Source organism: Lutra lutra, chromosome 9 (genome assembly GCF_902655055.1).
Source record: "Lutra lutra chromosome 9, mLutLut1.2, whole genome shotgun sequence".
In the NCBI taxonomy this organism is placed as follows: domain Eukaryota; kingdom Metazoa; phylum Chordata; class Mammalia; order Carnivora; family Mustelidae; genus Lutra; species Lutra lutra.
The window spans coordinates 61,596,708-61,612,085 of NC_062286.1; the positions used below are offsets into that span (position 1 = coordinate 61,596,708).

The 15,378-nt window shown below is 36.5% G+C and overlaps 1 protein-coding gene across 4 annotated transcripts in view; it reads left to right on the forward strand.

Moving 5' to 3' along the window:
- Positions 1–15,378, forward strand: part of USP34 (ubiquitin specific peptidase 34) — a 242,333-nt gene that overhangs the window by 83,038 nt on the left and 143,917 nt on the right. For all 4 annotated transcript variants that reach the window (XM_047745811.1, XM_047745813.1, XM_047745812.1 and 1 more), the window contains 2 exons: positions 5,000–5,081; positions 5,167–5,259. In XM_047745811.1, coding sequence (XP_047601767.1) covers positions 5,000–5,081; positions 5,167–5,259 — 175 coding nt within the window. The remainder of the gene's footprint in view (positions 1–4,999; positions 5,082–5,166; positions 5,260–15,378) is intronic.

The following is a 15,378-nucleotide window of genomic DNA, read 5'->3' on the forward strand; positions in this document are numbered from 1 at the left end:
AGCCTTCTTCTCTCTCTGCCTGCTGTTCCCCCTGCTTGTGCTCGCTCACTTGCTCTCTCTCTGATGAATAAAACAAACCTCTTTTTTTATTTTTATTTTTTTTAAATTTTTTTTATTTATTTGACAGACAGATCACAAGTAGGCAGAGAGGCAGGCAGAGAGAGACAGGAGGAGGCAGGCTCCCTGCAGAGCAGAGAGCCCGATGCGGGACTCGATCCCAATACCCTGAGATCATGACCTGAGCCGAAGGCAGAAGCTTTAACCACTGAGCCACCCAGGCGCCCCAAAACCTCTTTTTTTAAAAAAGACTTTAAAAAAAAAATAAAATAAAATAAAAATAAATAAAATCTTCAAAAAAATGGGGCACCTAGGTGGCTCAGACAGTTAAGCATCTGACTCTTGATTTTGGCTCAAGTCATGATCTCAGGGTCATGGGATCAAGCCCTGTGTCAGGCTCATGGGATCATGACCTGAGCGTAAGGCAGAAGCTTAACCAACTGAACCACCCAGGCGCCCCATGCAACAACTTTATAGAATTGTCATGAGCAACAAAATTGACTGTATTGTCTTTATTTCTCTTCAGTTGTATGTATGTATGTGTGTATAATGGAATACAGTTGAAAAGAATGAAATCTTCCATTCATGACAACGTGGATGGACCTTGAGGATGTTTTTACAGTGAGATAAGTCACACAGAGAAAGATATATTTTGTATATATCTGAGCTGAAGGCAGACGCCTAACCAACTGAGCCACCCAAGCATCCCTTTATTTATTTTAGAGGTAACACATACGTGGGGGGCAGCAATAGTTTTATTTTAATCTTTTACCTTTTGAGGCTCATGTATCTGATTCATAGCTTTTTTCCCTCTTTAGACTTAAATGGCTTTTTAAATTCTTGTAACAAAGATAGATTATTTTATCTTTTCATTTTTTCTGTGCATTTCAGTGTATAATTCATGTAGATGGGAAGTTATGGGAGCTCTCATGGCAAGTCCTATTTTGTCTATTTTCTTCCATACAGAATATACCTATCCCTACTTTTTTCGTTAAATAGCCATTTAAAAATGTTTTTAAAGAAATGGGCAATCTGAAGAAGCCTATATCTATTAAAGAAATTGAATTAAGAGTTACTGGCTTTGCTCAGGTGCTTTGATTTTGGCTCAGTTCATAATCTCAGGGTTGTGAAACCAAGCCCTGTATTGGGCTCTGTGCCTGTTTAAAGTTCTCTCTCTCTCCTGCCCCAACCCCTTAAAAAGAATTACTGACTTTGCAAAACCGGAAGCACCAGGCCCACTTGTGTTTACTAGTGAATTCTACCTAATGTTTAAAGAAGAAATTTAAGGAAGACGTTACCCTAATACCAAAACCATACAAAGACATGTACGAAAACTATAGCCCAGTATGTCTCATGAACACAGATGCAAAAATCTTCATAAACTATAAGCAAATCAAATAGAACAGTGTATAAAAAGAACTGTATACCACAACTAAGTGAGTTTTATCTTAGGAATGCAAGGCCGGTTGAATTCATGTAATCTGTCACATCAACGGGTTATGGAAGGAAAAGCACATCATCATATGAATAGATAAAGAAAAAGCAGTTGGCAAACTTGAACACTTAAGATAAAAACTCAGTAAATTAGGAATAGAGGGTAACTTCCTCAGCTTGGTAAAGAACCTACAGATAACATCATATTAATAGAACCTCAAAGGTTTTCTTACCAGGAACAAGGAAAAATGTGTTCCCTCTCTTCAGGTCTTTCAACATTGTACTGGAATCCTATCTAATGCAGTAAGGCAAAGGAAGGAAATAAAAGTTACACAGATTGGGAAGGAAGAAATTGGTCTTTGACTGGAGATGACATGATTATCTATGTAGAAAATCTGAAAGAATTCACAGACTCATGGAACCTAGTGATAAAGGACAGCAAGGTTACAGGATACACAGTGAAAACTCATTTGCCTTTCTATATATCAGCACAGAACACATGAAATTTGAAATTTATTATTAAAAAAAAAATAATAGCATGAGCAGGGAGGGGCAGAGGGACAATCAGACTCCCCACTGAGTGGGGAGCTCAGTATGGGGCTCTATCCCAGAATCCTGAGATATGACCTGAGCTGAAGTCAGATGCTTAACTGAGCCACCCAGGCACCCCTGAAATTTGAAATTTAAAATACAATACCACTTATGTTATCAACACAAAAGTGAAATACTTGGGTATAGATCTTCATATTTTGTTAAATTTCTGAGTAAAATTATATACTCCAATGAAAGATACCAAGGAACTAAATAAATGAAGAGATACTGCATATTTATGGATAGAACATGCAAAAATATAAAGATAACATTCTTCCCAATTCTGATCTTTAAATTCATTGAAATCTCAGAATCCAGGCAAGTTATTTTCTGGATATCAAGAAAATAACTCTAACGTTTATATGGATAGACAGAGGACACATAATAACCAAGACCGTATTGAAAGGAAAAGAATAAAATTGGAGGACTGCTGCTGTTCATCTTCAAGACATACTGTAACATTGCAGTAATCAAGACAATGTGGTATTGGTGACATAGATTAATGGAACAGAATAGAGAGCTCAGAAACAGACCATATAAGTATAGTTAGTTGATCCTTGTCAGAAAAGCTAAGGCAATACCATGAAGCAAAGGTAGTCTTTTCAACAAATGGCATTGAAATAATTGGACAACCAAATGCAAAAGAAAGAATCTAGACACAGACCTCATACACTTCATAAAGATTAATTTGAAATATATCCTACACATAAACATAAAATGCAAAACTATATAACTCCTAGCAGATAGGAGAAAACCTGGGATGTCCTTGTGTATGGCAATGACCTTTTGGATACAATACCATAATCCATGAAAGAAAGAATTGATAAGCCTGGAGTTCATTTAAGTTAAAAACTTGTGCTTTGTGAAAGAGAGTGTCAAGAGAATGAGAAGATAGCCACAGGGAGAGGGGAAAATATTTGCAAAAGACGTATCTGATGAAGGACTGCTCCCAAAATTTACAGAGAATCATGAAATTCAACAGTAACTACATGAACAATCTGAATAAAAAGTATGCTAAACATTTTCTCAGCCATCTTGCCAATGGAAGAGACACAGATGACAAACACATGAAAAGATGCCCTATATATATATCTTTCATTAGGGAAATGCATATTAAAACATCATTAAAATTCCACAGCACATCTATTAGAACAGTCAAAATTCAGAATACTGATAACACCAAATGCTGACAAGGATGTGGAGCAACAAGAACTCTCATTTGTTGCTAGTTACACTTTGGAAGGCTGTTCGGCAGTTTTTTTTTACAAAACTCAACGTACTCTTGCCATAGGTCTCACAGTTGTGCTCCCTGATATTTACCCACAGAAGTTGAAAGCTTACATCTCCACAAAAGCCTGCAGACGGAGAAATCTTATGTCGAGTGAAAGAAGCCAGATTAAAAAAATTATGGGGGCGCCTGGGTGGCTGGGTGGGTGAAAGCCTCTGCCTTCGGCTCAGGTCATGATCCCAGGGTCCTGGGATCCAGTCCCGCATCGGGCTCTCTGCTCAGCGGAGAGCCTGCTTCCTCCTTTCTCTGCCTGCTTGTGATCCCTATCTGTCAAATAAATAAAATCTTTAAAAAAAAAATCTTAAGAAAATTATGTAGTGTATCTTTTTTGACACATGAAATTCTAGAAAATGAAAACTATAATAAAGCAGATCACTGAGGAGTATGGTTGTGGAGACTGGAAAAGGGATGGATGACAGGGTCTTAAAGATACTTTTTGGGTTAATGTGTGTGTTTGTTATCTTGATGGTAGTGATGAATTCATAGATGTATACCAAAGCTTAAATTCATCAAACTGTGCACTTTAAGTGTCCATTATATTATAGGTCCTATATATCTCAAAGGTGTAAAAGACAATTAACTGATAAATTCACACTACCTTATTGGTAAAACTAAAAACATAGGTTAACTTCTATGCCAATGAGTTATTAATTCTAAAAGAGAATTGGTAGCTCTTCTTAAAAAATGAAGGGTAATCTAAAACTGTTGTAAGATGTTTACTTTTTGAAACGAAGAATGAAATGTTGGTAAATGTAACTAAGGTGCATCATCAGTTGATCTGTTTAGTGATCACTTAATCACCTTAATCACTTTATTAATATCAGGCAGGGACTTTCAGTTTGGCTTTGAGAGAATTTTCTTTTTTTAACCCTTTCGGTAACCTATTTTTCTGGTGTTATCTTACTGTAGAGGGCATATTGGGAAACCTTCCCTGAATGATGGAAGTGCGTACTGTGGAAATTAAAAAGTGGGAAGGCATAGTCTTCCTCGCTAGAGTGAGAAAATATGTTGCTTTTTGTTACACTTGGTATTTTCACCTGTGTACTCCTTCTCCTTCCAGATTTGTCTTTGCTTGTTTGTAAATTCAGGCAATATTGCCATTTCTTTTAGGGTTTTTTTTTTTTTTTAAGATATTTTTATTTTAGAGAGCACAAGCAGGAAGGACGGAGGCAGAGGGAGAGTGAGACAGAATCTCAGGCAGATTCTATGTGAAGCATGGAGCCCAACCCAGGATTCAGTCCCATGACCCTGAGGTCATGACCCCAGCCAAAGCCAGGAGTCAGATACCAACCCACTGCGTAGGCTACGCAGGCACCACTCTTTTAATTATTCTTTGTGGTACTCTAACCAGTTAATTGTCTGTGGTCACTTCTTGGTAATTTGTTTGTGTCACGTTTAAGTTTGGGGTCACATTTAAGGAGAACCTGGCTGGCTCAGACAGTGGATGTGGCTCTTGATCTCAGAGTCATGAGTTCAAGCTCCACATTAGGCATGGAGCCTACTTAATAAATAAATAAACTCACCTTCAAAAACCATTAAGGTTTTCAACTGAGTCTGCCTTTTTGGCTTGGGAAAAAATGATATTAATAATTTTTTAATGTGTTAACTAATTTTATTATTTGATTTTAGGTCCATTGCAAAAGAACTTGCAGACTGGCTTATAAGCAACAATGTGGTAGAGCATATATTTGGACCAAATTTACATATTGAGGTTTGTGGACAATTACATGACTTCTCTGCCCTATTAAGAGAAGAATACTTTAGAAAATTAGCTATAATAAGTTTTTCTTTTCCAGATTATCAAACAGTGCCAGGTGATTTTGAACTTCTTGGCAGCAGAAGGGAGATTGAGTACTCAGCATATTGATTGCATTTGGGCTGCAGCACAGGTAATATTAACAGCTCACATTTATTAAGTTTTTCCTCATGATTGTTCTAAGTGCTTAATTCCCTTATGAGGTAAGTTCTCTTATCCTAAATTTATAACTAAAGAAACTGAGACATAGAGAAAGTTGGGCATGGAATCTCTGTAGTCTGGCTTGAGAGTCTATGTCTTACTATATTACTGGTAGAATTGAAAGAAATGAAAGTCAGTCAGTTGGATATTCTACATGAAACCATCTTGGTTTATTAAGAGACATTTACCTGTTTTTTGTTGATATAGTAAACCTTTCTATCCTGGATATTGTATTGGTATTTTTCTTTCTTGTTACACCGTTTTCTTTAGTTTTTTGAATAAGCATATATCTACATGGTTCAAAATCCAGAAAATAAATATAGGAGTGTATGTTATGTATTTTCCCCCCTCCTGTCCCTGTTTCCCAGGAATACCATTCTTCTAAGGTGCATCATAGATTTTCTACATAAATAGCTAACTGTGAGCTTTTTTCTTGTCTTCCTCTTTTCTTTTTCTTTTGGTCCTCTTTATTACAAATGCTGCATACTAAGTGGACTTGGGTTTTTTTTTCTTTCCACTTTATTTATCGTCAAGATTACTGCATATCAATATCTGAAACACCAATTTTTTAAAGAGGGCATAGTGTTTCAGTACATGCATGTATGATAATTTAATTAACCAGTTCCTATTCATAGGCATTATTTTTTCCCCAATCTTTTCTGTTATAAATCTTTTTTCCCCAATCTTTTCTGTTATAAATCTTTTCTATGCTAAAGTAAGTTCTAATATGTTCATTTCATCCATGTGCAAAAGATTTATCTTTTAAGGAGAATTGTTAGGTTAAAGCGTCTGTTTGGTTTACGTGGGGTACCTAATGGTGTGATAATGCCTGTTTTCCCTCATCTTCCTTAGTACGTTGTGTCCTTACACTAAGTGATATTTGCTAAACTGATGGCTGAAATGTGTATTTTAAATTTGCATTCTGTTTATGTGAATCACATTGCAAATCTTGTGTTTAAGAGCCATTTTTGTTTCCTTTACTGGATATTCTTTGTCATTTATCAGAGATTTTACTTGTTCATTTTGTAGGAGACCTATAAATATCAGTGAAATTGGACTTGTGTCTGTGTTAAGAGTTAGGACTGTTTTCTGCTTTGATGTTGTCGTTTGGTTAAGGTGGTTTTTGGTGTTCGGTTTCAAGTTTGTGGTTTCAAACTTGTGGTTGAATTATTTTTATGTCCTGTGGATTTTGTCTTATGGTGTGCAATATCTTTTCCACTCCAAAGGGGTTTTTTTGTTTGTTTGTTTTTAAGGTTTTTATTTATTTGACAGAACAAGTAGCAGAGCGGCAGGCAGAGGCAGAGGGAGAGGGAGAAGCAGGCTCTCCACTAAGCAGGGAGCCTGACGTGGAGCTTGATCCCACATGACCTGAGCAGAAAGCAGCTGCTGAACTGACTGAGCCATCCAGACGCCCCTTTTCCACTCCAAAGTTATAAAAAAGTTCTCCTTTAGTTCCTTTCTGTTTCAAATTTTATATTTTAGGGTTTTTTTTTTTTTTTTAAGATTTTATTTGAGAGAGTGAGCGAGAGAGAGAGTGGGAGCAGGGGTGAGGATGGTGAAGATGGGTAGAGAGTGAGGGAACAGTAGCCTTCCCTCTGAGCAGAGAGCCGGACATGGGGTTCCATTCTAGGACTCTGGGATCATGCATGACCTGAGCCAAAGGCAGGTGCTTAACTGACTGAGCCACCCAGGGGCCCCTGTATTTTAGTCTTTGAGCCATTTGGAATTACTCTTGGTTCAAGGTGTCATTTATCTAACTTTTTACCCCATTTTTTGTTTATGTAGTTGCCCCCATTCCACTTGTTCAGTAATTCTTCTTTTCCTTATTCAATTGAGATACCAGTTTATTTTGACTAGGTCAGTTTCTGGAGTCTTTAGACTGTCATGATCTGTATACCAGGGATTTGTAAACTTTTGGCTTGGTAAACAAGGCTTTTGGGCCGGCCACTTCATTTTGTAAATATTTTTTGCAACATAACTTTGTACTTTCTTTGACATATTGCTTGTGGCTACTTCCATACTACAGTGGCAGAGTATAGTACTTATCTATATGATACTTACCACTTTAAATCCTGAAATAATTTCCTGTCTGGTCCTTCAAGAAAACATTTGCTGATCGTGGGTTTAACTTACATCTTTACTTTTTTTTTTTTTTTTTGAGTATTCCTATCTGACAGGGCTGGGTCTTTTTTAAAATACATTTTTACATATTTTTAAAAATACATTTCTAAAGAATTTCTCTGGAAATTCCTGGGTGTCTCAGTCAGTTAAGCATCTGCCTTCAGCTCAGGTCATGATCCCAGAGTCCGGGGATTGAGTTCTGCATTGAGCTCCCCACTCAGCTGGGAGCTGCTTCTCCCTGCAGCTCTTCTAGTGCTCTCTTGCTCTCTCCGACAAATAAAATCCTTTTAAGAAATTTTTTCTTCTTTTTTTTTTTAATGTAAATTTGAGCATTGACTTATTCTTTAATATTATATATTTATACATCACTGTCATTTCAGTAACTTAAAGAAGCACTTTCTGTTTCAGAACAAAGGGAAATTTTTTTTAAAAGTTTACGCATTTTAGTAGATTTAAAGTTTTTATTTTGCTCAGAGCAAGACTAGGAGAATGGGAGAATAATGATAAATGTATCATTACAGAGTAAATAGCTAGAAATAGTAGGGAATTCTTTATTGAAACTTTATCAGATGGATAAATTATAGTATGGCAAAGGTTTTAGCATTTTGCCCTAACAAGAATTTGAAGCAATTTAGTAAGGGAGTGGCGTAATCTGTGAGACAGTTTGCAAAAACTTAAACTATCTATAAAAGATTAACTATATAAAATAAGTATATTTTAAGGGTTAATTTAATTGGGTCTTTCTGTGATTTGTTACTTACCACTTCTGAATCTACTACAAATTTAGATGATCAGGAATTTTTACATTTTGAGTTTGTTTTTTTAAATTTAAGCACTGGGGGGTAGGGAAGGAAAAAATGAAACAAGATGGGATTGGGAGGGAGACAAACCATAAGAGACTCTTAATCTCACAAAACAAACTGAGGGATGGGGGGGTGGGGAGATGGTGGCTGGGTGATGGACATTGAGGAGGGTATGTGCTATGGTGAGTGCTGTGAAATGGGTAAGCCTGATGATGCACAGATCTGTACCCCTGGGGCAAATAATACATTATGTGTTAATAAAAATTTTGAGCACCAAATAAAATTAATTTCAAAGCATCTGGGGTTGCTTAGTTTCTTACAGTCTTACCTTAGTCTTTTTTCCTCCCATGTGGAGTAAGTTTTTGAGGTCAGTTCGCTCATCTGAGATACATACATCCATATATACAATATACACACACATACAGTATCCTCATGGTAATTGGATTGTCTGCTGCTCTTTTCATTGTATCAGAACTCTTGTATTGGAATCCAAGGAGATGACAAATGGATTTGAAATTGATAGAAAAATTATTCATAAATATTTGAAAAATGCTTATCTTTGTAATTAAATGTAAGTTCAAATAATGTAATAGCATTTTCATTTATTGGATAATTCCCATTATGTTTAGTAATACATTATATTGACCAGAGTGTGTGGTAACATTTGGGAAGAAATATAGCAGTTCTATTTCTGGTAATTTATTCTGTAAATACATGTACATAAAGATGTTCACTACAGCATTGACCATACTAGCAGAAAAGGAATGTCGCTGTAGGACTACTTTAATAAATTTTGGGAAATTCATTTAATAGTATCCTTTATAGCCATGAGAAGGACCGAAGGTGCTGTATTATGTTCATGTGGAACAATATGTAAGAAATAGTTTTACTAAGCACTGCATAGGTAATAGATCTTTTATTGAGAGAAAATCCTAAGTATGCAGTATATTCTTGCAACGTGTATTTAAACTGTTATAAAAAGAGGATGCACATGTATGTCTATAACATATGTACATGCAGTTTGTGCTTATGAATGAGTGGAGCTATTTTGAAAAATACACAAGAAATTTTAATAGGTTTATTTGTGGGTATATGATCTGGGATAGATGGAAGACTTCCTTTTCATTGTCTATGTTTATGTAAACTTTGAAACTTTTACATTTATTAGTTTTTCAGTAAATACAGAGACTATATAAAGTTAAAAGTATATAAAGTATATAAAGTTAAAGTAAATATTTCGACATTTAAATGACTTTCCACCATTTAAATTTACCTATTCCAGTTTGACTTGGTTACCTTTATATTTGCCTCTACACACCCTTTCACTGTAAAATGTTTTAGTCATAGGACATCAAAAAATCCCTTCAGAATCCTTGCACTATACTGGATTATATTGTTAAATGCTTCAGATTTGAAGGATGCTTGTGTAAATGCATGTAAATTACTGATATAATAATTTTTTTAAAGATTTTATTTATTTATTTGACAGATCACAAGTAGGCAGAGAGACCGGCAGAGAGACAGGCAGAGAGAGCGGGGGAAGCAGGCTCCCTGCTGTGAGCAGAGACCCCCATGCGGGTCTCAATCCCAGGACCCTGAGATCATGAGCTGAGCTGAAAGCAGAGGCTTAACCCACTGAGCCACCCAGGCGCCCCTGATATAATAATTTTATCTTAATATGGAGCTAAGTTATTTGGGGTCGATCTTTATATCAATGACAAAAGTCAGATTCTCTAGGATTTAGTAGGATTTGAATGTCATCTGATTCAGATGTGCTTTATACACATAATTGTCAGATTCTTAAAAGGATTAGTGTTGACTAATTTTAGAAGCACTGACCTGTACTCTAATGCTTATTACCTTCTGCATGTGTACTTGTATACACATTTAGATTACTGCTTTATGAGACATTACATACTACTAGTATGTGAAGTTATGACTGCTTGAGTTAGAATCTGGGCACTGTAATATCATTCTCTGTTACATCTTAGAGATTTGAATTCTTTGCTTCCTGCCTAAGAGTTCTTAACATGAGCTGTGTTCTTTTTATGTGTTGTTGGGTGTTTTCATGTATGCCTTTGTGATACATTCATATTTAAGAAAGATGACAAGGTAAGTGGCCTGGGTATTGTTGGCTGTTGTGAAATATTTTTTTATTAGAGGTCTCTCAAGTGGGACTCCTGTTTGGAAACATTTTCTAGGGTAGTAATGGTAAAACAACTTGTACTTTTCTCATTAAAGTCACTACTAGGCTTTCTGCCTGTGCGACTTTAAAAGAGAGTGAAAAGGGATACCAGTATCTGTGGTTAAAAGCTGTGGTTTTATATATTTTTTTCCCAAGGTAGAGCCTTGGCGACTGGGTAGAATAAATAAGTTGGCTATTCCTGTTTTTCTGACTGATGGCTAACAAATACAATTATTAAGAGTTTTCAGGGAAATCCTGTGTTTTTATTTCCATATCTCCTGCTGTCCATCAGATCTAGGTCTCTGAGTCTGGTATCTTCCCGAGTTACAGTGGGAAGGTTGACTTATCTCCTTTGCAGCTCACTCACAAATTACTCTGAGCTACATCCTTCTCCACCTGTACGTTTTAAAATGCATTCCTTTCGGGGCGCCTGGGTGGCTCAGTGGGTTGGGCCGCTGCCTTCGGCTCAGGTCATGATCTCAGGGTCTTGGGATCGAGTCCTGCGTCGGGCTCTCTGCTCAGCGGGAAGCCTGCTTCCCTCTCTCTCTCTCTCTGCCTGCCTCTCCGTCTACTTGTGATCTCTCTCTGTCAAATAAATAAATAAAATCTTTAAAAAAATAAAATAAAATAAAAAAAATAAAATGCATTCCTTTCATTTTAGTCTTTCAGAAGTTTGTTGAAATCTAGTATCTATTCCTAATTTTCATTTTCTTTGTGGGTTTGTTTCTTTTCATTCTAAAATACAGTGAGTGATTCTCTTCTATAGAAGATGAGGGAATTCTCATTATTTATCTTTTCTCATTTTCTGCTTCCCTGTTTTTACTGTATTTGTATTTTATCAAATTATATGTTTTAAATTCTACGCTAGAACCGTAATTTCTACACAGTTGTTTAGTGCTAATTTTGTATTTAGATATATAACTCACCACCAGTCCTTTTTCCTCATTTCTGTTTCTCTCATTCCAGAATTAATGGATATTTATTCATGTGGATTTCATTGAGTAGCCTTTGTTTTCCTAAAGAGAAATTTGTGAATGTTCTATTATGGGTTACTATATACTTGAGATATTTGTTTTCTTTGTATTTGAAGTGTTTGAATGATGGATACTAAAGCCACTCTTATTTCCCCTCAAAACTTTGTAGTAGACATGATTAGTAGTTTGAATTTTGGGATGATACCTTTTAACACTTATATTTACTTTTTCTCTTATTTTCTTCATTAATTCTTTTATTGTGATACAAATATATGTTAACATAAAATTTACCATTTTAACCATTAGTAACTATACAGTTCAATCCATAAATACATTTAGTGTAGTGTATACATCTCCAGAGCCTGTATCAAAAACTTTTGACACTATGTGCAACAAAAACTCTATACTCATGAAACAATAACTGTTAATTTTTCCTTCCTACAAGCTCTTGGTTTCTTCTATTCTACATTCTGTCTATATGAATATGCCTCTTCTGGGTACTTCAGTTAAGTAGAATCATAAAATATTTGTCTAACTTGTTATACACAGTGCTTTTGAAGGTTATCCCTGTTACCACCTATATAAAAATGTTCTTTTTATGGCCAAATAGTCCATGGCTTATATATACTGCATTTAGTGTATTCATTCCTTTCTTATTTTATTTCCTTCCTTCTTTTCCTTCCTTCCTTCCTATTTATTTATTGGAGAGAGAAAGAGAAAGGTGTGGGGAGGGACAGAGGGAGAGAATCTCAAAGCTGCTCAGCCCCACAACTCATGCACTCACGACCAGAGCTGAAACCAAGAGTCAGATGCTCAACTGATCAAACCACCTAGGCACTGTAAGGGCCTACTTAGCCAGAGTGACTCCATCTCAGTTAAACAGCCATTTTGTTGTTTGTGTAGTAAAACTTAAACTAACCCCCCCCCCCCCCCGCCCCCGGAACTTACTTAGAAGCAAGTATGGGAAGCCAGTAAAATATGGTCGACCAGTCCCTGATAACAGAGCCCAAACACAAGGACGGGTCAGGTCAGTTGGAGATAATAGAGCCCAAATGCTAGGACAAGTTAGGCCAGGTGGAGACATCTAATCAGTAAAGCATACATATTATCTCCCTAACCACCAAAGAATGTAAACCCCGCCTTTTGGGTGCCAATTCTGACCAGAGTGATAGGCTAGTTCAAATAGCTACTATAGGGTAAATTGTAATTCAATTGGCCACCCGTGTGTGACTTAACATGACTGTGCAACTTTCTCTGTGTGTTAAAATCTCATTGGCCACCTGTATGTGGCCAGGCTCAACCACATGGCCTTTGCTCTATAAAAGCTAGGCTGTGAGGCTGGGAGTGGTCGCTCTCTCTGTAAGAGATGGCCCCAACCGGTTGGTTTGATTCTCGATGCTGGCGCTTTGATGCTGGCATCCTTTGATGCTTGACCTTCGCTTTGTATCAGTCTCACTCCTTTGATAACAGAACCCAACAGGCACCCCTGGTGTTTTTGTTTTTGTGTGTGTGTGTGTGTTTCTTTTTTTTTAACCCCTAGTGTTTTCATTTCTACATTCTAATTACTCTTGTTTCCTTGCAGGCTTCACAGATTTCTTTTTGAAGATTGTTTTGGCTTTTAGAACTCCTTGCAATTCCCTATGAATTTGAGGATTGGCTTTTCCATTTTCCATTTTCCAGAAAGGCCCTTAGAATTTTGAAGGGATTATGTTGAATCTATAGATCTCTTTGGGGTAGTATTAACATGTTAACCATGTTAAGTCTTCATATCCATGAACATGGATGTCTTCCCATTTATTGAACCCTTAATTTCCTTGAGCAGTGTTTTGTAGCTTTCAGTATACAAGTATTTCACATCCTTTTTTTTTTAATATTTTATTTTAAGATTTATTTATTTGAGAGAAAGAGAGTATGAGTGGGGGTAGGAAAAAAGGGAGAGGGAGAGAAGCAGACTCCTTGCTGAGCATGGAGCCCAACATAGGGCTCAATCCTGAGGATCATGCCTTGAGTGGTAGTCAGATGCTTAACCAATTGAGCCACTCAGGCACCCCTCACCTCTTGTTAGATTAATTTTTAAGTACAGTTAATCCTTGAATAACACAGGTTTGAACTCTCTAGGTCCACATACATATAGATTTTTTTTAGAAGTACAGTATAGTACTGTAAGTATATTTTCTCAACAATTTTCTTAACATTTCCTTTATTATAAGAGTATGGTATATATTATATATAAACAAAAAAATTTGTGTTAACTCTTTATGTTATAGGTATTCTGGTTTAGATTATTGATTTATATTCTTTGTTTATATGATTTTGTAAGATTTATACTTTATATAAATATATTATAAATATATAAATGTTATATAAGTATATAAATATTATATATATATTTATATTCTTAACAGTCAGCAGTAGGCTGTGATAGTTATGTTTTTGGAAGTCAGGGTTATATCCAGTTTTTTGACTGCACAGGAGATCTGTGCTCCAAACCTCTGTGTTGTTCAAGGATCAGTTGTATTTTATTCTTCATATGCTATTGTAAATGGAATAGCTATCTAAAATTCCTTGTCAAGTAATTAATTGTGGATATATGGAAACATACCTGAATTTTGTTGATCTATACTCTTACACTGTCTACTTGATTTTTAGCTCTACTAGCTTTTTATATATAGCTTTTTCTCTATATAGGATTGTGTCATTTTTTTTTTAAGATTTTATTTATTTATTCGACAGAGAGAGATCACAGGTAGGCAGAGAGGCAGGCAGAGAGAGAGAGGAGGAAGCAGGCTCCCCAACAAGGAGAGAGTCTGATGCGGGGCTCGATCCCAGGACCCTGGGATCACAACCTGAGCCAAAGGCAGAGGCTTTAACCCTCTGAGCCACCCAGGCGCCCTAGGATTGTGTCATTTTTGAGCAGTTTTACATCTTTTCTAATTTGGATCCATTAAATGTTTTGTGAGGGGGTGGAGTCCAATAACTATGGCTAGAATTTCAGTATAGTGTTGAATAACAATGATAAATATCAGCATTCTTGTTCCTCATCCTAGAGGGAAATCAGTCATTTATCATTGTGTATGCTATTAGCTATGGGGTTTTCATAAATATCCTTTATCATGTTAAGGAGTTTACCCTCTATTCTTAGTGTTCCAAGAGTTTCTAGTACGAAAGGGTGTTGGATTTTGTTACATTGTTTTTCTGCATCAATTAAGATGCCCATGTGGCTTTTTTCCATTGATTAATATGTTTTAGAGTAATTCTCCTTTTGAACCACACTTGCATTCCTGGGATAAGTCTTACTTGGTCAAAGTGAATAATCCTTTTGGTATGGTCTTGGATTTGATTTGCTAATAGTTGCTGGAGGACTCTTTGTCATTTATAAGATACTGCTTAGTAATTTTCTATTTTTTTTTTTTAAAGATTTTATTTATTTATTTGACACAGAGAGAGAGAGAGAGATCACAAGTAGGCAGAGAGGCAGGCAGAGAGAGAGAGAGGCAGAAGAGGGCTCCCTGCTGATCAGAGAGCCCGATGCAGGGCTTGATCTCAGGACCCTGAGATCACAACCTGGGCTGAAGGCTGAGGCTTAACCCACTGAGCCGCCCAGGTGCCCCGTAATTTTCTTTCTTTTTTTTTTTTTTTTTAAAGATTTTATTTATTTATTTGTCAGAGAGAGAGAGGGAGAGAGAGCAAGCACAGGCAGACAGAATGGCAGGCAGAGGCAGAGGGAGAAGCAGGCTCCCTGATGAGCAAGGAGCCCGATGTGGGACTCGATCCCAGGATGCTGGGATCATGACCTGAGCCGAAGGCAGCTGCTTAACCAACTGAGCCACCCAGGCGTCCCGTAATTTTCTATTCTTATGAAGATTGGGCCTCATAGAATGAGTTAAGAAGTATTTACTTCTGCTCAGTTTTTTGGGGAGGATTTGAGAAGGATTGGTGTTAATTTTTTTATTAAAAAATTTGTTAGA